This window comes from Apteryx mantelli, chromosome 29, assembly GCF_036417845.1.
Source record: "Apteryx mantelli isolate bAptMan1 chromosome 29, bAptMan1.hap1, whole genome shotgun sequence".
NCBI lineage: Eukaryota > Metazoa > Chordata > Aves > Apterygiformes > Apterygidae > Apteryx > Apteryx mantelli.
Genome location: NC_090006.1, coordinates 3,603,526 through 3,627,965, shown reverse-complemented (window position 1 = coordinate 3,627,965; position 24,440 = coordinate 3,603,526). Strand labels below are relative to the sequence as shown.

At 39.7% G+C, this 24,440-nt stretch overlaps 1 protein-coding gene across 2 annotated transcripts in view; it reads left to right on the top strand.

Moving 5' to 3' along the window:
- Positions 1-5,722: 5,722 nt before the first annotated feature.
- The window catches only part of PPP2R2A (protein phosphatase 2 regulatory subunit Balpha), a 41,645-nt gene continuing 22,927 nt past the window's right edge, over positions 5,723-24,440 (top strand). The window contains exons 1-2 of one of the 2 annotated variants that reach the window (XM_067312242.1): positions 5,723-5,806; positions 8,342-8,416. In XM_067312242.1, the coding sequence (XP_067168343.1) occupies positions 5,800-5,806; positions 8,342-8,416 (82 nt within the window). In that variant the 5' untranslated portion in view covers positions 5,723-5,799. Of the gene's footprint in view, positions 5,807-7,595; positions 7,657-8,341; positions 8,417-24,440 lie in introns of those variants that run through there. The other variant, XM_013954525.2, reaches the window with a different exon arrangement.

Below are 24,440 nucleotides of genomic sequence, written 5' to 3'. Positions count from 1 at the left end.
TAATTCTTCCGATGCACAGTAGAAGATAATAGCTTTTTAATTAATGCATAAAAGTACTTGGCTGTAGTGAGAACCTCAAATGGAAGACACTAAACCCCACTACTAAAAAATAACAGGGAAATCCTATAAAAGGAAATGGTTTTAACATGCTTGCTTTCAGCTTCCTGCTTTTGTTAAGCAAACTCCTTTCCTAAAGGTCTCTGAGGCTACTCTTTCACCTATTTAGATCACCTGATTCCTCTACAGTAGGTTTATTAGCAGGGAAATAGGAACATTTCTATTCCCTCAATAACACTGCAACCCTTACCCAGAAAGAAACATTTTTGTGTATAGACCATGACAGTCTGGACAGAAAAAAAAGTATTCAAGGTTGTGTACCTCAGCTCCTCCCCTTCCTGCAAGGTGTCTCATAAAGACGGTGGTGGCCAGGGCTCCTCTCACCTGTGAGTTACTCTGCGCTTCTCAGAGATGCAGCATGTTATCAGTTAAGTCTATTGCATGAAGTGTTGTTTCTCCCCAAGGCAACTTTTTGTTGTGATTATTGATGTTGCTGTTATGTTCCTTCCATTGATCTCAATGTACTTAAAGAGCCTGAGGAATGTTAATTATCCCCTTCCTAAAGATTAACAGGGGAAAGAAATCTGGTATATTTTAAAGTATTCTCTGATTTATCAGTCTTGGAGCATCCTGACCTTGACTGTGTTACTGGTGAAAAGAACCTGCATTTTCAAGCTGAGGAATGTGGGTTCCCTGTTGCAGAATGGTAAAAACCATCTCTTACTAAGGACTAAGCCATCCCTTACCCTTAGGCAGGAGCAGCTCTACTTAGTTTATTCCCAGTAGGTGGTTATCTAATCTGCTCTTAAAAATGTCTGGTAGTGGATGTGCTGCAGCCTTTTTTTGACAATCTAGTCTAGTGTTTAATTATTCTTATGGGGAGAAGAAAAAAAAAAAGGAGGGGGGGGTTCTGCCATCTGTTCCTGGTGCTTAGTTTAGGGTCACTGGCTTTGGGGTTTGTTTTCTACTGCTAGCAGGTTTCAGAGCTCTCAAAGTTATGTCTGAATAGCCTGAGGTGGGAGATTCAAAGTCAGAGGTCCCAGGTTATTCTGAACTTTGTGCTTTATTAATCTCAGCTACTAAGTTATAGTGAGGATTAAATCCAGGTCTTGTGGCTCCCATCTTGTTCCTCTGGCTGCATTTTTAGGTTTAACAGGGTTATGTTAGCTTCTGGTAACAGTTCTCTTATCTTTTAGTCAGATTCATCCCCCCATAGAACAAACTACACTTTATCAAATATAACAAGAGATTTTAAGATATTAAAAGCATAGTTTTTTTATAGGTATCTCAAGTTATTTCTCAGTTTGACTTCAAAAAAATACTTAACTACAAAATACTGGGATACCTCCTACCCTCCCAACCACCTCCCCCGACTGAAAAATACTCGTTTTCCTCCCTCCAAACAGGTGCTTCCTGTCTGCATCCAAGACCTTTTTTCTTCTTTTCCAGAAGCCTCACTTTCCCTGTATCCTTGCATGTATTTTTGCACTCACTTTAAAGTGGAACTCCTGCCAAAATTCAGGTGTATGAATTCTATACAAACTGTGCTTAAATAATCCATTAAACTAATGTTTTGCAAATTGTGGTTTCAATCATTGTAATTTAGACCTGCTCTAAACAGATCAACTTTGGAGCTGGTTTTAAACCTGTCTTGCAAACTACTACTTTAATGAATATATGAAAATCTTTTCAAGCCTAATTAGTTCTTCTGTTTGCTTGCACCAGGCTAAAGTAAGGGCAGGGAAAAAGCCTTAATTCCTGAAAGATAACGTTGAGGCTTCCCCTCATACTAGCAGAGCTTAAATCCAATGAACTTTACACTTTTGAGGTGACACAAGCTGCTTGTCTACCTAAGCTAGTGAGCTCTTTTTGCATGCTCAGTGATGAGTAGTTTAGCGCACTCAGTTACAGAACCATTAGATGTTATTGTTAAATTGTTTTGCTTGGGAAAGGGCTTTCTAGAAAATTGCTGGCAGTTGCACAGTGAACTGAAAGTAATGTACCATCCTTGTCTGTTTTTTACCAGTGGTAATACTTAAACTAAACTGTTCAGGAGAAGATTCAATTTTTACCCCTCTTTGGAGTACTTCCTCAATAGTTTCAATTCTCAGAACTACTAGAAACTCTAATTTCAGTTTGCCCTTTCCAAAAATAAGCCAGTGACTTCAGTGGACCTTACTCACTAGGGCAGTTTCAATATATGCCTTTGTAGTGCTCAGGTTTAGGAGGGTGAGGCAGGACTGTAAATGCTTAAATCTCTGTTTATACCTCGGTTATGGCTGAATTTCTCTGGCCCCTGGCAAGAGATTTCTGGGACTATACAAGTGGCATCTGCTCAAAGTGAACTCAGGTCAAGTGAAGCCTGACTGACAGAAAAAGCAAATGGAAGCTCCATATGTCCGCGGAAGGCTTCGTGGCACGCTAGTTGGCTCACTGCAAATAACATTAAGGGCCTACCTGCTCGAGGGAGGTTGGCGATGGTGCAACTCAGAGGTTAGACGGGTTGGGACTTGCACCAAATGCAGTTCACCCTGCGAGTCTGCCTGCCTAAAACTCGTTACAGGTTCAGGGTCGGTCTGACCTTTTGTTAAGCATGAACTTCCATCTGGCAGTATTAAGACATGACTCAGCACTGTTTTGATAATAGTTCTTAATTAAGTGGCTACATACATAGAGACCATTATGTGAAATTCACAGGGTGAATATTAGCAAACATTTTCTAAGAGTAAAGCCGGCTAGGCTGTGAAATGCTCTTTCCCAAAAAGCAGTGGAAATCTCTTTTGCTGAGATACTTCAAGCTAGATAGTATGAAGTGCAGAAGAGTATGCCCTAGGGAATTACATTGCACTGATGTTAACCTTCATGTGGCCTAAGATGGCTCAGCTATTACTAACTTCTAGTGATAATTTTGGTGATAATTACTCCCTTTATTTCTAAACTGAATTGTTGTAATTCATTATAATCTTGCCTAACAGGTCAAATTACTAGGAAACTAAAGCAGATATAAAATGAGTTGCTGATAAAGAGTTTTTTCTCGGGCCTCAATTGTTTGATCAGTGATTCAACATTAATATATTTTTATCGGCTACAAGTTGCATTTTACATTTTGATTTAGGTTGTTCTAACTTCTACAGCTCCTGATTTACACTGCTGTGAACTGACCACTCACTAGCCTTTTAACAAATACACCAGAAATGCTATTCTGTGGATCCTTGTCCCTATATTATTTTCATCTCCTAGTGATTCGCCTTACTCTGAGCTGAACAGTCTGTAGAGCAGGAATTTGTGATTAGCACATAATTGGAATAGAGAAGTGTTTAGCAAAGCTTTGTGCTGTTGGTGGTTGTGTATAAATTTAAAATATTACAGTTACTATCTCCCCAGAGCACCTAAATAAATGCTTAAAATCTGGTGAAATGAAAGGGATGCAGGTATGTGCTTACAAACTTTTTTGAATCAGAGCTGCAAAATACACTTGCTAATTTGCACTAACCATTAATACTAGTGTGAATACTTGCGTTGTTGGAATTAGCAAATAAGTGAACACCCAGGCAAAGATCATGATTTCCAAGATGTTTCACTAATTACCATGGCTGTGATTTAATGTTAATTATTTATTATACTTCATTATATTCCATAGCTCAGCTTGTTCAAAACAAAACCCTGAAATGCTGGAATTATGAGCCTTCATTCCGGCACCATGATATTAAATCTTTTCTAAGAGGGATTTTGTTCTAATTATAAGGTATATACTAAAGCCTCATTAATTTATATTACAGAACTAACTGTAAGCTTTCTTTTTCGCAACAGAAGTTCTTGAAAGAATGTTCATTCTATTAGGAGGGCCAAATTGTGGAGTAATAGCACAGAAGGCAATGGATTAATTTCCCTGTTTGCAAATTTTCCTGCTAAAAGGTTGCAGGACATTTCTGTTTAGGGCTGAGAAGGATGTTCTTAAGGAATCCTGAAACAAGAAGACTACCAGCTTTTATTCAAAATTTGAGATTGACTAAATTTGGCCAAAAACTTGTAGAATTGAGTGAGCGTGTTCCTGAGCTTTGGGAAATGTGCACCTGGCTGTTAAGGGAAGGCTCTTAACACTGTAGTGATCAAAAACCAGCCTGTCTTGCTTATGAATGTTTTCAAACTTCCAGTGTATTAGCTTTTAGATTTTTTCTGGATTGCTCTCAAAATGGACTAAGCAAAATACTTGGTTGCAGATATCCCCGAATTTAGGGGAGTTGCCATTTTTTAGAATGCCCCATTATGTTTTGAGTGCTTTTCAAACATTACTTTATCATCGTTTCCAAGAATTATTTTATTCACATATGCAGTCCTTTGAGGAATGTAGAGATAAAGCTGCGTTTGTCTGAAGTGGCCTTTAGTCTGGGGCAGTTCTGGGTTCCTGGTATTTACTCTCCAACACGGGGAGGCTGACTGTATCTGTGTGTTTGTACAGAGGTGCTCGGTTCCCACAGCGCTGTGTTTTGTGCTGTACTGACTAGGAATTGAATGGTCTTGCATTTTAAGAAAAGCAGCCTCTTAGGTGTTCTGAGCTGGAAATGCAAAATTAGTGTACGTGATGACTTAGGAGACCTGTCTGAAGGCACATTGCGAGTTTGTGGCTGTGCTGGGTTTGCAGTATGAGCTCATGAATCTCAAAGTGAAATCTGGATTAGCGAGCCCTACCCTGCCGGAGAAGAAAGAAAACGTTTGCACAAACGTCTGGCGAAGGGAAACTGATGACTTTCACAAGATCCTAAATAGATTGCGCCGAATGAATCAATTGCCCGAGTCCTGTATGTTAACTGCAGCTGAGACTTTAACTGGGACCGGTTGAGCTGAAAAGGCGCCTTCATCCTTTCGGAGCCAGCAGGAGTTGTGCCAAGCCGGGCTCGGCTGGAAGTCTTCCTTTGTAGATCTTGCTGGCTGTCAACGTGAAAGGTGGATGGAGGCTAAAAATGGCTCAGAAGCACGGCTGGGTGCACGCGGGGAACAGCGACGAGAGCGGCGAAGAGGCACTTGGGTTCTCAAGCGAAATCGGAGAGCGAGCGTGCAGACAAAATGGAAAGCGTCCAAGAGGGCGGAAAATGTGCCTCGAACAGGTTGTGTGGCTACGGCGGCGGAACTGCTGGACGGGGAAACGTCACGAGGAGGAAGCAAGGGAGTGGAGGGAAGGAAGGAAAAGAAGGGAAAAAGAGGAAAAAAAAAAAAAAGAAAAAAGGGCCAGGCACCACGGGGAGAAGCAACGGAAGAGCAGAAGGCAGGGCGAGCCTGGAAAGCGTCCCGACGGGTGACTGGGGCCTGCGAGGGCAGCTCCCCGCCGCGGGCCACGGAGCCCAGGAAAGGCCCTGGCGGCGCCGCCCGAGCGCGCCGGTCCCCCGGCCGCCGGCTGCCCCCGCGCCGCGCCGCGCCGCTCTACGGGGGGCAGCGAGGGACCTGCCGCCCCGCCCCCTCCGGAGCTCCGCCCCGCCCCGCGCCGCCCCGCGCCGCTCGCCCGCTCGCCCCCCCGCCGGGTGACGTCACCCCCAGCTCCGCCGGCGCCATTTTGAAAGTGGAGCCGTTGGGGGGGGGCCGGAGCGAGGCGCGGAGCGGGGGCAGCCCCAGGAGCGGAGCCGGCCGCACCCCCGCCGCCATCCGCCGCCATCCGCCCCCCGCGGCCGCCCCCCGCCCGCCGCCGGCGGCGCCGCCGCGCAGCGCCGAGACCGCCCGACCCGCCGCGGCCGCTATCGCGAGCCCAACATGGCAGGTAAGGGGAGGCTGCCCCCGCGGGGCACCGGCCCCTGCCGCCGCCGCCGCCGCCGCCGGGCGGGGGGCGCAGGTGAGGCTGCGGCAGCGGCCTGGCGGGGCGGCGGGCGGCGGGCAGCGCCGCCTCCCTCCCTCCGCGCCTCGCCCGGCTTCCTGCCCGGCGCGGGCTGCGCCTGGCGCCCTGCGCTGCCGGCCCCGCCGCGGCCGCCGGCGCGCCGACCTGCCGCGGCTCGCTCGCCGCCTCTGGCCGCGCTGCCAGGCCGCCTCGCCTGCCGCCTCGGGGCTTTTCCCCCTTCTTCTGGGGAATCGGCGTTCCTCCCGCCCAGCCCTGCTTCCTTCTCCTCTCCTATGGCCCAAAAAAAAAAAAAAAATTGCATGGAAGAGGCAAGCTGGAGGGGCTTGGATGGGGGGAGCGGTGTATTTTGAAGTTCAGCGTGCAGGAGGCTTGCAGACAGGGTGGGTCTTCTGCCATATCAATATATATATATATAAATATATATTATATATAAATAAAATACAGGTTTCTGAATTTGCAAACGCCCTGGTATGTTGCATTTCTTTCTCAGGTGGAGTTAGGACCGGGCAGAGAAGTGCTGCTGTGCACGGAGGGTTGTTGCAGGGTGCAGACGTGCTTGTGTCGAGAGTACAATTGCCCCCTTCTGCAGGGCGCAGCTTTTAAATCATCTGCAAATGAGTGGAAAATGGGGGGCAGGATGCAATTAGATAATACAAGTCTTTCTCTGTTTTCTTTCTCATTCCTTTCTGTGCTTGTTCCCCATTTTGCATCCTGCTTTATTTTGCATCCTGGAGTGATCTTGGTAGGGTAGAAGTGTGTATGCATAAGGTATCTTTTCGTTCTTACTTTCCGTTTTAATCTCCTCCTTCGGAGATGTATTCATCCCCCTCCTCTGCAAATGAGTTGCCTTTTCAGTGCTTTGCATTTGGAGGAGCAAGCGTGGGGGCTGTGGTAGGTTTATGCTTTGCCTTTTCCCTCTACACCACACGCCTGTGCTCCACCCTCTTTTTGTTTTAGTCAAAAAATGCGGACTTAAATCAAGTAAACTGTATAAAAAATAAATGTTTAGTCTTACGTAGAAAGAGCCATGATTTTTTTTTTCTTGTAAGCTGTCCCCTTTAAATGCTTCCATGGTGTCAACTGCTAAATGACAAATAAAGAGGGTAGGGAGGGGAAAGAAAATAGGTTGCACAAGTTTAGAGGAATGGTAGAGAAATGCGTGGTATACCTTCCAGTGCATCTGCAAAAAGCTTTTTGACTTCTCTTGCATGGCTGCATGCTTGTACTTCCCTTCACCTTGTCAGGTTACATAGTTTGCTTGTCTGTAATCTTTCAGAAAAGAAACTGAGGCAAGCAAAAAAATGCAAGCCACAGTCTGATTGTATTCTGCTGCTCCTCTTGCCATTGTGGCGTTTGGTCTTCTGTGGAAAGATTATTTTATGGCTTCTGATTTCCATGTCTTTTTTTTTTCCCCTCAAGTTAGTGTAGAAGAGGGAAGAAGTATCTTCTGTATTCTGTATTTTTACCCCCAAGCGATGATAAACTTCTGGATTAATGTGTAAATGCCATCTGTTGCTCAGCCTCTTTGCGTTGTTTTGTGTCGAGAAAAAGTTCCATTTTGACAGGAGCTTTCCAAAAAAAAAAAAAAAAAAGAGGCAAGTCCATTTCGGTCTCTTCCTGTATGTACTCAGCCCAGCAGTGATTTGCTCAGAATGAAATGCAAAAGAAATGGGTGGTGGTTTTTTGTGTGTTTTGGTGGCAGGGTTCAAATGAATCACTGCCTTCCGCTGAGGCAGTAATGTTCCTGAAGTTTTCTCTTCGATCCGTTTTCTATGGTAGTAGAACTTGTTAACATGAGATTGTTTGTTTGCTTTTCTGCTCAACTTGCTGCTTTTTTTTTCCCCTCTTTTTTTTCTTTTAAGGCTGATAATTACTTTCATTACTTCTGCGAAGAGACTTTAAAATTGTGGTAAAATTTTTCTTTTTTTAGCCTTTAGTACATAGGTCCAGTTAAATATTTTTGTTTAAGAAGAAAATGAATAATGTGCTTGGCTTATATTGATTAAAAGATTGAGATGTTGCAAAAAATGTAGAGCTGTTCTGGCAGTTACTGTTTAAGTTGTTTGTGTTTGTCTATAGAGAGTTCTGCTCTCTCGAATAGGAAGAAGCTTCCTGTGAGATAGGATGTTGATGCACTTGCATTTTTAATGCGCAGTTTAAGTTAGCACCAGCAGTGTAATGTAGTTTTGCAAGCTTTCAGTGACTGAGGCTTTTATCATTCTTACTGCTTATGCTGTTTTTGACAAATGTTGCCTTGGCCGCTGGCAAGCGATTAATGACAAAAACAATATCTGTAAAGGAAAAAGGTGGGGAGGGGCAATTCGCAATTGTGCCGACAGCACAGCTGAGGAAGTAGGTGTGTACGATGTTGCCTGAACACTTCAGCTGGTAACTAGCAGTGTGTTCTTTGTGTTGCTGTGGGGGTCTCATGTTTTTTCTTTTTTTGATTGTGTTTTTTAGGAGCTGGAGGAGGAAATGACATTCAGTGGTGTTTTTCTCAGGTGAAAGGCGCTGTAGATGATGATGTAGCAGAAGGTAAGAACAATTTTTATTACTGCTAATTTTTTTCCTGACTTCCTTATCGCTACTCCTTAGGCAGGAAGATTTGAATGCAGTCTTGCTAAAATATCTCAGTTCTGTTGAATGTAACCTTAGCAATGTAAGTAGACAGACATTTAATGTACGTTTGTATACCTAAAGCCAGGATCAAACTCTGATGGTTTGAGAGTAATGTTTTGTACACTTTTAGCAGGGCTGAATTCAGGCTTCCTGAGTATTTTGCTGGAAATGTTTGTTTCCCCAAATTATTGGTCAGATTTTCCTGTCACTCAGCTTTTGGTTTGTGTTTTTTCCTAATCTGCAAAATGGGAAATGTAATACTTGCATTCCACAGGGAGGTGTTGTGAGAATTAATTAATGTTTGTACTCTTTGAAGATCTAAGTACTAGATAAAGATCAAGTAATTTTCCCAATCTTTCTAGCTTCCATTAACCAGAAGAGGAAGAAATCTGAATATTTGTGCATGTTTACTCATTAAAAAAGAGGGTTTTGTGTCTGAGGAGATATTGGAAACTGCATAAAAATTTTGTAAGCTAGGGCTCCTAATGCTGGCAGTGACAAATGTCATCAAGATGGCTGCCTCTGATTGTGACTGCAAAAATTCTACTTGTTGTGGTGGTTTTTTTTTTTTTTTTTTTTTTTTTTTTTTACTTGGCTAAGGCATCATTAGAGGAGTCATACTTTCTCTCTATATTGCTCAGGTGGCTGTGCTAGAGAACAAAATTTTCTCTAATCTTTTTTTGGGAAAGTCCCACTGACTTCTAAATTTCTTTGGCCATAAGGACCTGTTTGCACAATGTAGCCTGTAAGATCATGAGTTAAAGTTTTTCTTTTGCAAGCAGTGGGCTTTGTCCCATGCAATTTTGGAGAGGGTGGAGGTTATACATATCCTGAACGCTTGTACAGACAAGTGAGATTTATGTTGTACTTGGAAAAGCGGTAATGAGAGTTCCCATTATTTTCACATTTGACGTGTGGTTCAGATTAACTTCTAAAGGCCAAAAACTCAGTATAAACATAAGTGTCTTGTTTTTGTTTATGAGCTACAGCATGTGGAAAATGATGCGCTCTCAAAGACTGTCATTTACAAACTGAAAGATGGATTTTGGAAGCAAGCAAGCTGTAACAATTTTTTTTTTCCTTAAGGATGGATTAATCTTAAATTGCTCAGGAAGTATATTTTAAAGCTTGAACTCAAAACTACTATCAAATGCAGTATATTTTTTTTCCCTGCCAGATTTTAAATTTTATAATTTTTATTTTAATTGTATAACAACTTAAGTCCTTGAGTACAAAAATTGAGGAAACTGGCTGGTGCTTGCAAATAATTCTTCATTGAAGTAGACATGTGACGTGCATGTAATAGCGATGGGTGTTTTTACATATATGTTTGTGATATACTGGCTTTTACAGGGATCTAAAAATCCAGAAGTTGGGAAATGTCTGCCCTGAACACTGTTAGCTGTTCTGAAGTATTGTAGTTTGCACTCTGAAAGAAGACTTGCTAGCCTTATGCTTTCTGACACGGTTTAGCAGCTGCACTATGTATTGGTGGAGTTCAGGGAAGCCTTCACTGAATTAACTAGCTTCAGTTTCAGCAAGCCAGTCACAGAATGGTTTACAAAAAAATGTAAGAATGTCCACTTTTGATCATATGGGAGATGTAGACTTCTGACTTTGCAACCCAAAGAACAAAGAAAAATCTGGCCTAGTAGTCAGCTATGATTGACTTAGGATGAGTGCTAAGGCACAAACCCAAAAGCCTCAATATACTGCATGATGTTTTGAAATTTAAATCCCTAGAACCTGGTGTGAGGTCCCTAAAAAGGTATTATACTTGGTTGTAATGAATTTGTTGAGCTGAAATTCTCTCCTTTTTCTGTGTATTTGGCTCTCACAGTGCATGCTGGAAACTGTTGAAAACCAGCTGTCTAAATCAAAATGCGTCTTTTAGCTTCCATGAGATCCTTAGAGTTCCTGTTATGCTTTATAATGTCTCCCTGTAATACTTTTGAAATGGTTGATAATGTATCAAGCTGAGACTCTTGCATATTTTCTTTTATTGGCTATGTTTCTGGCTTTAAGTGTCCCTTTACTGAAATGAAGCCTTTTGTAGGGTTTTGTTTGCTTTTTACAAAATTGGAATAGCAGTTTTGCATACTTCTGGTCCTCCTCCTTCAAAATGCCCAAGGACAAGTTTACAGTGGTTCTACGTCTAGTCTGACCTTTTTTCTCCCTGCCTTTCTTGGCTTCTTTCTTGTGGCTGGCACCATGGGGAAAGCAAAAGAAAATCTCGCTGTCTGAAACTTAGGTGATTCTTTTAACTGCTGTGGTCTGCAAGCTAGCATGTGTGGACTCTAATCGGATGTCTGTGACTACTGAGGATAACACCAATTTATGTAGGGTAGTATCTAGGGCATGGAGTTGGGTTTTTTAAATGAATGGAGAGCTCAAATTAAAAATTGTGGAATACTGAAACTTCACTGAAAACAAGTTGAAGAAAACAAGGCTGAAAGACAAGGGAGAGGCATGTTTCATTTTCTGTCTTCTTCCTATTAGTAGTGCAATATTGCAGTATTTATATTGGAAGCTCTTCTTTATACAAAAACAGTCTCAGTTAAACCCAGGCTATCTTCAGTTTTACCATGCTGATTAAACTTTGTGGGTAAACTTTTTCTTTGTTTAAATCCAGCTTACTGATTTATTTTGTACCTGTGCATAAACTAAACTAGTATGTGTCAGCCAGGAAAATGGCATCAATTTAATTGCATTAATCAATGTAATGTAAAACCAGTAATGTCTCTACAATGTTGCCTATAACACAGCCCAATGGAGGATAATTCTTTTAATAAAAATAATAATAATAACAGCAGCAATTTTTAGTGTGGTAAGAATGCTCGTGCACAGCTGCCAGTAGATTTGAGGTCAGATTTGGCCTTGTCACCTTCATGTGTAATATGTACAACCTATAATTCTTAAGATATTTAGACTAGAATGGCTGTCTACTAGAAAGTCAGTATTTGGTGGTTTAGATGGCTGAACCATAAACTTTTTTTTCCTGGCTTTATAAGCACTGTGTGGTAGATGGATGTGATAAAATGTTTCTTTTATTGCTAATGCGGATGGAAGAGAAAGAGCTGTTACTGAAGCTTGAGAAGAAAAGATGGCAGTGACTTTACATTCAGGGCCTGCCTGTCATTATAGCAAAGCTTTGCTAACTTGAGGAATATGGATGTGAGAGGAATAAAGAATTGGCCTCTCTTTAGTATAGACAGAGTTTCTCCTTGGTTGTAAGCTGTGGCCTGGCCCTATCGGATCACGGAAATCAAGTTATAAACTGAATTTTGAGTGTCAGCTTAATATGACTGGGGTCCTTTATTTTAACTGATGGCGAAAGGTTGGGCTTTTGTCCTGTAGCCGACTGTCCCTTGTGTAAGGGCAGTGTGGGTGTGCCTTGTACTGCCTTTGTTTCTGGAGTGGCTGATTCTTTGCATGCTTAGCAGAAGTTTTCCTCCATCCTCAACTTTACGGTTGTCTGGCTGGAACCCAATCTTGCAACATTTCTGTGCTCAACTTGTAGGTTCCATCTACCCTGGAGAGTTCAGAACCAGGACGCTAGATTAGACAAGACTTCTCCAGTGGAGAAAATGCAGAAAGTCACTGTCCTTGATAAGTTCAATGATCAGGGTATAAAAAGCATCTGTAAACTGTTAATTTCCTTCCTTTTTTTGTGCCATCATTGTTTCTGTGCAAGTAGGACTTAACTGTCCAGAAATGCTCTAGAGCTGATACTACCATGTTTTTTTAGAAACTTCCTCTATAGGATGACTGCAGAAAATGATTACAGAGATTTTCTACAGTTCCTTTGTTTTGGGGGTTGTTTTGGTTGTGTGTGTGTGGGGGGGGGCGGGAGGGTTGGTTTTTTGCTGTTATATTCTCTAAGATGTGGCAACTCCAATTGGAAACAACCAAGAGCTGTGAATTTAAACTGTCTCTGAAAACTAGACACTTGCTTAATGGAACAACTTTGTTCTTCAAAACAAATTAAGTCAAATTTGTTTAATTACTTGGCAGAAGGAAAAGAACCAAGCTGCTGTATCTAAATGCTCTTTCAAGTATAATCTAAAGATATGTAAAAGTCTGATAGATTGTGTCCAAGGCTGGGAGCCAGGAACTTAAGCCCTAAGCTTCAACCCTGAGTGGTTACCCCTCATCTTCGACAAGTTTTTTTAACTATTTCATGCCTGAATTACTTCCGAATGAGGCATTAAAGTATTTACTGTGGGTGCTGGTAACTGATTTAAAGTACTATACTTAAAACCATTCCATGCTTTTTGTCACTAAGGTACCACTTGTTTCATGTTTACTAATTTATAGTCAAAACATTGCTATAGTCTGTTTCACAGTTTCTGCAGATTATGAACAGATGAAGCCTTTTACATTTCTCTCTAGCCAAATTGTGTTTGTGGTCAGAGAAATAAACTAGACCTGACTTTTTTCTTATTCAGGAGTGTTTTCTGTATTTGATTCTAGGCATATTATATCTTTTGAATGTGGTTTCATGTTTATTTTTGGCAGACTTTAAAATTGCAAAGCAGCTATGGGAACCGTTGTTGGTTCACTAATAGCAGTTTGTCTTCAATGCACCAAAACAGTTATCTGAGCTACAATACGGAAAACTGAAGACAGGAAAAGGACCGCCACAAAGAGCGGTTTATCTCTGTCTGAAGTTTGCCACCTTCTCTTGCTTTATCAGAAAGCTTTCTGTTTGTCAGGTAACATCTATCTGTACTAGTGGGTTAGAGTTCTGAGCCTCCTTGCAGAAGGATGGTTATCTCTGTCCTGTCACACTTACTCCTGACTCGTCGCACAGCCTGTTCTCTAGGCTGACCAACAGTTGAAGGTAAAGCTCCTAGGAGTCTGGATGGAGGGATGTTGCTGGGATTGATTGGGAAGGAGGGCTCGTACCCGGCTGTTTTTTTGGGTAGGAGTCACAGAAGAGAACAATGTCATTATTATAGAAGTCACTGATAGGCTTTCTTTCTTTGTAATGGGAGCAGATACAGTAGGAGGCGAGAAAAGTAGTGAAGGCATGAAGTGAGAGGCTGGGATAATAATGTTGAAGAAAGATTGGGGGGTAGTTATGGGAGGGAGCTTAATTTGGATTTTTGAGGGCTGCAGTTACCTTGTGTATGATTACTTAATAACATCAGTTAAAAGGAGCAACTTGAGGACTAGTAGCAAGTTTGTTAAAGGGACAGTTTGAAATATTATTGAAAAATATAAAGACCCAAAGTCATAATCCTATTCTGTATTCTTAAATCTGCTTGTATATTTTAGCTTTTTTATCTTTAGCCATTTGTAGAATGGCTGTCTGTATCTAGGAGGAGAAATAGGCTACTGTATTCTAGGAACCGCTGGTCTAAATCAACTAAAGCATGCATTTATGTGAAGTCCCCCAAAACAAAGAGCATTTAGCAAATAGCTAAATAGTAGGAGGCTGTTTATCTCCCTAGAAGTTATTTAGTCCTCTCTCTCGACATTAGTTTGGTAGCGCACTTCAGCTTGTCAGTCATGCTGACCACTACTGTTTTCCCTATGATGCTTTGCTGTTATCTTTGTACTTGAATTACAAAAACCCAGTCCTTGTCCCAGCTAATTTTTATCTTAAAAATGGACGTGATAGTGACCAGGCATAAGACTCCAACCATACAAATAAACGTAGCTCCAGGGTAGCACAGCTATAATTGAAAATCCTGGTGGATTATAGCTCTTGGTCTGCTTTGAAAAACTTTGTAGTTTTCAATTTTAAAGATTCTGTTTTGGGTGGCTGCATCATCATAGAATGTTTTGGAAGAGCTAAAATGAAGAAAACTCCCACTGGATGCAGTGCTGAAGTAAGAGTTAAGAGCTGGGTGTTCCTAGTTGTACTGTTTGCATCTTTTTTTTCCTGCTCTCTTCTGACTTGCCTATTTAGGCCATGGCTACATGTTTGGCAGCATTTCTGCTTAAAGAGGCACTCCTTTCCACTTTGCTGGCATAAGTGTTCATGTAACTGCACAATGAACTGGTTTGGGAAGCTGATCTAGCTGAAAAATACTTAAAATTGTGGGTTTCACTGGGTTATTTTTCAGCTGAATTGAACCCTGATCTGGTTCTCTGTGCTGTGTGTGTGCTTGTGCCAGCACAGTGTGAGGAGTGTGATCAAGTGGCTGAGGGGAACATGAGGAACTCTGGAAGATGGTCTGTCTTTTTATAGGACTTTATGTACAGTCTAGCACAACAAGACCCTGACCTCTAAGTGCTAAGCTAATACAAATGGTAAAATAAACTAAGAAAATAAAGAACTTAAACTTTGCTGTTCAAGATGTACTTTGAGCATGTGCTGTCTGAAGGCCAGCAATACAATATATCTAATATCAAAATTGTAAGGTAATCTTAAGAGACCAAACTGAAATATTGGCCAAATAAGAGTTTGGTATGGTACAGTAATGAATGACAGATATCCTGCATCACTGCTGATTCTTTTTTTAGGTGTTAAGACTTAAGTTAGCTGAAATTGGGATAAGTCTGTGCTGTCACTGAAAACAAATATATTGTGTAAAGAGGAGGTGGTGATGTGCACTGAGGGCAGGTGGGGGATCCAGAACTGCTCTATTTGGTCGCAGCACAGATTTAGGTAGGTATAAGCCAGTTGTGAGACTGCTTCTCAGTGTGACAGTTCTGGAGGGTTTTTTAAGTTAGATTTTTTTGCATGCGCGTGCACACACATGAATGTCAGTTATCACTAGGTTATAAATAATCTTTTTGACATTTTTCTGCAGCAGAACTAGTACACATGAAATAGTTTAATTTCTCTAGTGTCTGCACAAGCAATATGTGGGAATGACAAACTTGCTATTTGTTTAATGTTAGCTGTGTTTGTATCAGTACAGTGATAGTTTCTTGCAAGTTATTGAAAAGAATACCACTTAATTGGGAGATGTACTACTGACTGCTCTACTGTAAGGTTTACAAAGAGAGTCTAGCAAATGGTAGTTTTCTCTTACCCTCTTAGTATGATTTGAAAAATTGATCCCTTGTTTGGGCTTTTTACTTCACCTAAACTAATGTATTGTCTTGCATTAGATGCTATAGAATGAGGCCTTCTTTGTATTAGATGCTGTGCGAGTGTGTGCATGCAATTAAAACGTTCTCTGCTATGTACTGTATCTCCTGTAGTAAGAACATCAATTAATGATGGTACCAAATTAAGGCTACCATGTGTTCATACCTCTTTAGGAAACACTGTGCTCCCAAAACGATTCTGTTAGTATAAGTTTATTTTGTTACTGCCTTAAGAGTGTTTTTCAGATCTTTTTTTCCATATTTATTCAACGCACTGTAATATGTAGTATGATAACTTAGGCTACAATATTTGGAGCAAGGAGGCTTGTACAAGTCACAAGTGGTCAGTAATTAATTATGTGAAACTCAGGTTTTCCCTTTAAAAAAAAAAATTTCTGACATAGGTAGAGTGTGAGTAGAGACAACAGCTATCATATTTCTGTGAAAGCAGAAGGAGAAGAGAAATACAGGAAAGAATACTTGAGCCAAACAAATCTGGAATAATCTCTTTCATGAAGCACTGGTAGGTCTAAAAAAGTAAAAACAAGATTACATCTGTTGGATAGTTTTCTAGATTTTAAACTTCCCAGTGGTGTGTATATATATAATGTAATTTCATTATATTGTTTTATAGCTCAGTTATACTCCTAAAGCATGCACTATCTAAATGTTACTCCCATAGGGTTATTATGTAAATAAGCTGGAAACGCAAAGGCTGTTGTCATTCATTTACCCTGTTATATGAGCCTTTGTGGAAATGGGGAGAGAAAAACTGTGAACTGTTTTCTTTCCATAGAGGAGACAGTGTAAAAAGATGCCTTTTGTCTTAAAAGAGGTAAAGCATTGATATTTTATGTCTGTGTTTTTGTGCTATGATTTTATATAGCAGGGCTTCCTTTATTAAACATACAATTGTTTGTCTTCTGGCTACCCAGTCATTCTAGACTGCTTTAGGGCGTTGCTCTGGGCAGCATGTAGTGCTACATGATGGTCATCTTGCCTTGTTCTTTTCTGGGACTGGAAGCTTTCAGACTGTTTAATTTGCCTTTAAAATGCAGATGCTGGCTAATAAGACCTCAGGTAGGGTGCTACTGTTGTGAGTTTACAATATTACTGAAAACAATTATTTGAGGTTTCTGTGCAGGACAAATTTGGCTACGCAAGTAGAAGTGGCTGCAAGCTTCTCTTAACTTATCATGCTTTTGTTAAGCACTGGAGGAGAAATTATTAATTTCGTCAGACATTCTTTATAAAAATGTATTTTCCCCTTAGCAAGCCACAAGTGATAGCACCATTAAGAAAACCAGCCTATTTGCTTCACATGTTAAACCCCTTAGGCAATTACGCTTGCATCTAATTTTGGAACAGTAGGAAGAAATTTTAGGGTCATGAAGAGAGGATTTAAAAAGAGTCGTATTGTAAGAAAGGTTGATTTCTAAGGTATGTAGAATACATTTTGTGTGTCAGTGTTTCTCTTTGCATTTTCAAATGTAGTTCTTGAATGAATGCTCTAGGAAAAATGTGATCTCCAAACAAACACAGAATTAGTGCTTGATGTTTTTTGAGAAGTTGAGAAAAAATAATTGCATATATTCAGGAACAGTTAAGGTAATTGAGACTTCAGACTATATTAGCTTATTTAAAACTTAAAATCATTTCTAATTTGTTCTTGTCTATTAAGTGCTAATAAGTATGCTTTCCTCTTTTCCCTGAGTGTCAAATGTTTTTCAGGGACCATTATTTGATTCTTAAAAGTAGTGACTGCAGCCAGTCTTTCTAATGTTAGTAGAAAAAGGTTAGAAGATTCACATAAATTGTGACCTATGTTTGCTTGTGTACAGTGCTTATGAATTCAGTACAAAGGGCTTACTTTAAACATGTAAGGTATTTGGAAAAAATAAACTGGCCCAGCAGACAAGAACTACTTATTGAAATCTGTCTTTAGTGTGAACCCTCATAAAATGTATAATGACTTTCAAAGATTCTTTTTTTGAGTGTTCCTGTACATTTGTTCAATGGAAGTGCACAACAAGAAATGAATATTGTACCTATTTCTCACGTACTGATCTTAGTGCATCATGTAAGGATTCATTAATAAGAATACTGATAGAATTAAAAATAAAAATCTTGGATTATCTTGGATTTAATAATTGCCCTGTTTGGCTTGTTTTGAAGTGAAATGTGATCTGGGTATAGAATGAGGAATTAGAATTCAAATTGCATCCTGACATGTCTGTAGGTTCCTTGTCACTTCAAGTAACTGCTGCTTCTGAAAGAGTTAGTCCTTCCTTGTACCTGTACCAGCTCCTGCTTTGTGCTGGCACAAATGCTTATGTAGCTGCATAGTGATAACTTTGGGGAATTGACCTGAATGAAAATTAAATGTCTTTTGTTGTTGTCAGATGAACTTCATCCTGAGTTAGTTCCCCGATCTAATTTGTGACATTGTAATGGATGATTGTGGCCGGGTAGGAGTGGAGGTGGCACAGAAATGGAACAAGAGATGTGATGGGTGAATGGATGGATTGCTTCTCTTGGAGTTGTGATAATGGTTTTAGGGTACCATATGAAACTAAGGCATTGTGAACAACTTGCTCAACCTCTTCCTCAGCCTTTTTGTGCTTACAGTTGATAAATCATATGGAAAACTCCAGTGAATTGGGAATTAAGTTTGACACCTCTTCTAAAACAGCAATATAAACAAACATAAACAGCAGTTGAAGAAGTTGAAGCATATAATTTTTTTCCTCATATGGTCTGGCAGTGAGAAAGGGGCACTGCTTTATAGAGGTAATAGGGAAACATCCATAAACTATCAGGACAGAATGTGGAACTGGCAGTGGTTTTTAAGCTTTTCGACCAAAATTTTACAGATTTTCTATATAGAACTTCTGCTTTTCTCTTTGTCTGTTCTTCTTGTAGCTTCATGCATTGGTTGTCCAAGTTGAATCTTTATTTACTTCATCTTTCTTTTCAAGAAATGTCCAGGATCTTTGTTTACTCCAGTCCCTTTCAAAAGTGATAACCCACCCTTAGAGTGGTGAGGGCTGGTAACGCATCAGTCCTGTTACTTGATCAGACATGTGCTGTGCTTGACCCAGCAATTTTGCCTCTGACAGCATTTAGATGCCTCAGAGGAAAGTGCAGTAAGAAGATGGTTGCTTTTTTATGCTCCCTAAGATTGTGCACGTGAAGTTGTTAACTCCCTGGAGCTTGTGGATTCTTTTCCTTGTTTTGACCTGAGGAAACTCAAGTATCAGACTTTGGAATAACAGGCACCTACTTGTTTCTGTAGCACTTTCATCATTCTGCTGCTTCTGGGAATGAGTTAAGTATGATCTAAATCATCTACAACTGTGCTACTAGGTCTCATCTCTGTTCTGTTGCTCAGGGTTCCTGTTCCTGTGCAACAATTAAGTGTGTATGTTGGTAGAAAAAAAACCTCATTAATGAGAGACTGCATCCTGTGTAGGAGCACTTCTGGCTTAATCTTTCTTCCTTGCTGGTTGCTGTCATCTCAAAGAAGTCATCAACATAAGATCATGTACACAGGCCTCTTTTGTCATGTAAGCTTGTTTATGCATGTGTGGAAATTCTTTTTCCAGAAGTTGTACAATTATATAACATTCAACTGGGAAGTTGTTTGGCACCTTCCAGTTCATATTTTCTCTAACCAGTGTCGTTTGAATGAGGTTCAAGCTTTTTTTTTTTATATAGCTGTTATTACTTATCTATTTTTACCAAGTTTGAAGTTACTAAACTTAAATTTAATCATCTTGAGGGGTGAACTCACAAAAAGGAAGGCTAGAAATGAAGATAATTGAAAATAATCATCCTGAGTCAAGTTTTATCTGCTATTGGAAGGTCAGTAAGGCATTTAACCCCTCCGTGCTTTGCTTTCCTTATCTGTAAAAACTAGTATGCCTGTTTCCCAAAATGAGGTTCAAAAACTTTTAAAAGTTATTGCAAGGCACTTTGAGATCTTTTCATGATAATAATTTTACTAAATACTTTGTCTGGCTTTCAGCACTTAAATAACTCTAAGATCCAAAGAAAGGGTCTTAATCTCCTAATCTATAGCTTAGGGAAGCTGAGAGAGAAGTAAAATGATTTACTTATGGATACGGTCAGTATCTAGCTCGACTTGCAGGGTTTGGTTTTGTTTTTAACATGTGCTCCAGTTATAAGGGTCTGCTTTACAGAGGTGCCAAGATTTGTATGTTTCCTTATGCGTGTTTAGAGAAATGAGTGTTAAGAAACTCTGGAAATCTAGGCCACAGAGTAGTATTATCCTCTGAGAAGAAAACTGTTTAAAAGAAGCTGAGACATGTATGCTTGGGCTAGAATAGAAACACAGGAAAATACTTGCCAAGTGGACAAAACAATTGGTAAAGGAAAAGCTATTTTCCATCTTCCAGGTGGGACTGGAAAAAAAAAATAGATTAAGTATTAAAATGAACTAGTAAAGGAGTGGATGTCCATGGTGAGTAAAATAATATGAAGCTTTTATGCTGCATTCATTTTAATAGTCAGAACTGTGTATTCATCTCTGTTGGAAACTCAAGTTGTACTTGTGACCTTCACAGGCGCTGTGCTCTCCGGCAAGCTGCCTGAAATCCTGCTAGTGAGTGTGCCTCCCTCCCTCCCCCCTCCCTTCCTTCCATTATGGTAGGTAAGAGTGATTTTGCTTTCATTTTGATTCCTTTGAAGGAGGCACATGGAGAATGTGACTGAGGGGCAGCGGTTGCTTGCATTTTACCGCCTGATATTTGAGGACTAAAAGCCTTAAAGTTTTGGCCTTAGCTTTTGCATCTGAAATAAGAGTTTTGGTCAAAGAATGTCTGAGAAGAGGCTGAAACTGTGCGATAGTTTCCAGGGTATGTTTTCATATGCGTGCGTGTGTGTGTAAATATATGTATATATATACACACACACATATGTATGTGTGTGTATCTATGTATGTACAGCAGAAAAGCACGCCAAGCCACAGGATTCTAGTAGCTGATTTTGAAAGGCATTGCCAAATTATATTTTTCTAAAATCCTGTTAATAGTTCTTAATTTGCAGTGTATGTTTTGGAATAGCTTCAGCAAAAAGGGAAAATCAAGATGTTCTAGTGCTCTTGATCTGTAATGTTCGCAGTGACAAATCAAGAAAGGCATTGCCTAAAGGCTTCTGTTATGTACATGTAAAACAATAACAAAGAACATTATTTCCACATATATTATCATTTGCAAACAGAAAACTAACCACTGGCTTTTCTGTGCTGTGTAGCCCATTGAAATTCTGGTTGTGGTTTCAGCTGAGCTTTTTCCATAAATAGCTCTGTACTGCTTTGGAACACAAACAGGCCTCCTGAAAAGATCTAAAGTAAGGTCTTCTGAGGACTGTTCAGTCTATATTATTTATGTGTACTTCAGTGTATATACTGTGGTGGGATGAGGAATGTTTTTATAGATTGAGGTGGGGGGCTGTCACAAGGAATTGAAGAGTAAATAGTTATTGATTTAAATTAAATTCAGGGACTCATGAATGATCTGATTGGAGCATAGAAAAAAGGATAATGAAATAATGCACAAATGGAAGCAGAAGCAGGTATGTTTTCTTTGTTAGTATTGAAGAGCTTATTTTTGAAAAGCCATGTGGTAAGTAAATACAACTTGCAGTGGAGATTATTTATGCTTTAATCTGGCTGCTCACTGAAAGAATCCTTTCAACATTTGTACTGATTGAATGCTTGGTTATGTGAATTAGTACATAGCTAATTTTGCAGTGAATATTTTTTTCAGTGCTGTCTAGGAGAACATACTTAATCTTGAATAAGTAAAACAGGGCCAGCTTTTATGTCAATATGTTTAGATATTATTTGATGTAAGGTATCTTGACTAAGATATTTTATTGTCTTGATGAGAAGCTCAGAAACATTCTGTGATCTAGGAGAGGCAACAGAGTGCACACTTCTATGGTTCACCTAGTTCACAGGGCTGATTTTTCTCTAGACTTGTTGCTCCTAAACATTTTTTGACAAAGCAGAAATCCTCTTCTAAAGGGAGTCAAAGGGCATGAAAATAACTTTGGCATTTGTGAAAGCCACGCTCTGAGTGGTAGCCTCTTCAGTGCTCTGCTGAGCTCCTGGTTATCAACGAATGTGTTTATCAGCTGTCACAACAGAATGAGGGTGGTATCACAGAAAATAGGGCTGACAAGACCTTGGGAGCTTGTTAGTCTGTTCTCTAAATCCAAAGCTTTCAACTATACATGTTATTCTCAATGGATGTTTATTTAAAAAAAAAAAAAACAACAAAAAACCCCCACTTCAGCTATGGAGATTTTATAGTCTCAGAAGCATATACTTCAGAGCTTAGCTACCCATATTGTTGAATGATTTTTTTTTTCTTTTCCTTAATATCTAAAATCACATTGGAAATTTCTTACCAGTGTGGTAATTGCACACTGGTTTTGGATGGAAATTAGCCCAAAATCCACACAAGGCAGGGACTTCCTACTAGTAATTGGATATAGCTTAGTGGGAAGAATAGCTTAACCCTAATGGTGTTTTTGTTGTTGTGTTTTTTGTTTTTTTTAACCTAGATGATATTTCTGAGTTTGGGATTTTTCAAGAACATTTTTTCAGCCTTCCCAGGCAAATTGAGAACAGTTTCCTAAGAAAACAAAAGTATAAATAAAACAGCTTGACAATACGGAAAAGCACTTCTGCTACCAGGGATAATTAGCCTGTTTGTGTGTGGGGTTCTTTTTGTTGTTGTTTTTGGAAAATAGATACATGGCTAGAATGTTTTGTCATAGTGAGAAGAAATAAAGCCTAAATAAAACTTTATCTAATTCTTTTAGTGTGTTTTTTAGGAATCGTGATACTTAGTATAATGTGCATTTCTTCAGTGTGTTTCATGTGAGAATTCTGGAGCACTTTTGTAAACATTATGTATAAATCCTGAAACAGCCTAGTAAGTATTTACTGTTATTGTGATTTTTAGCTACAAGACTCCAGGTTTTCCATAGAGAGCAGTGGTTTGAAATGGAATCCTTCTGATCTGAATCTTTACTCTTCATATAGCTAACAGGATGCTCTTTATCTGCAGGTTAGCAAGAATGTTTTCAGAAGGGGGTCAGAAATGGCAGAGCTGTTTTCTTCTGAACAGAGGTTATTCCACTTTTCTGTTCTAGCATAAAGATTACTCTGGAAAATGTGTAATCCTGAATTTCTGTCCTTAGCAGTATTAGCATTGAAAACTCTTGCTGTCCTGGAAATTAGGTATGCAGAAACAGTTTTGCTGTAGCTTTGTAGCTTTATTACTGATGTATTGTAAAACTGCAGACAGAAAATATGTTGGAACAAGTCATGTAGCAGAGTACTAAGGCTAGACAAATGCTGTGGTAGAGCCGAAGCAATCAAATTTGTTATTTATAAGCCTGTTTGTCTCAGTTCTCTTGATACTGCTCAGTAAATCCCTCAGTTTTGTGCGTGATGGTGACAGAACCTAAGGGGATCTTGCATGAAGCTAGTTCCTGCTTGAGTTAATTTTGTTCCCCTATAATTAGATGTGATCTGTATGCAATTGTATGATGGACAAAAATGACCAGTAACTCACTAAATTTTATACAATACGCATATAATTTAACCCTTATGTCATCTTTCTCCAGGAAAACTTCTTACAAATCAATGTAGGTTTTGCTGAATGGACAGTGTTTCCATAATAATTGGAAATGTAACTAATGTGGACTGTGCATCATACTGTTTTGTACAATTACTTATAAAGGAGTAAGGTATGCTTGAACGGCACAAAATCTCTGTGATATTAAATGCATGAAATGGGAAAATTCAGAGTGGAGGATGCCCTTTCTTTCTGGTGTTGTTTAATCAAATTAGTACTTCAGCTGCAAGAAAACTTATAATGCTTCCTCGATAGTATACACTGTAGATCTAGAGGCAGCCACTGACATTGCCAGATTCCCCCTTCAGGCAAACCATAAACTTCATATTCTACTGCGCTCATATTTTAGCTAAGACTTCACTTTGGCTTTAAAAAAAAAGTTTTTAGGCAGAATTTTACTGCTGCAGCACCAAAGAACTATATAGTTTTTTGTTTGTTTTGTTTTTTTTGTGGGGGGGGGGGAAATGTATGTAAACCATTCATGAAAGGCTTGGTTATATGACTGTTCTGGGTTGTTGCAAACTTTGTTTTATATGTGGGATATGTTGTTGCCATAATGATGGCCACTGTCGCTTTTTCAGTCTGTAATGTTTGCCATAATTGTGTGGCATTTGAAGCCTAAGTTTTGGGGCTTCTTTATCTGCATCTAAACAGGGATATTTTTTCCAGGTTAAGTAGAACTGATGCATGCTGTGACAGGAATGGGCACATATATACCTAGGCCAGATATCTAAAATGTCAGATGGCTTTTTATTTAGTAGGTGTTTTCAAAAGGAGTAAGTTACTAACTGTAATATATATATATATATATATATATATATATATATTTTAAAATCACAGCTGTTTCTTAGGTGGCATATTTTCTCTATTATGTTTTTGTTCTCCTCCTTTTTATTTCACATCACAAACATGTTTTCTGGTGAAGTGTTAGGCAGTAACTTAATCCAGGGGTACCCAGCTTCTGAAGATCATGCTATCCAGAGGTTGATGATTACTGTTTATAATCTTTCTGATAAGCCTTGAGTGGGGTTGAGTTCCCATTTCAGTGGAAAGGGGATTGATGCAAAACTAAATGTGACACCGATCCTTGGAGGGGGAGTGGACTCTCTTTCCCCATCTGAAAGTGGATTTAAGCTTCCCATGTTGGAAGCTCTCAACAGTTGAGTTTCATGATAATTAGAAAACTGAATCCCACTATGGCATTCACATTCATCAGCTGG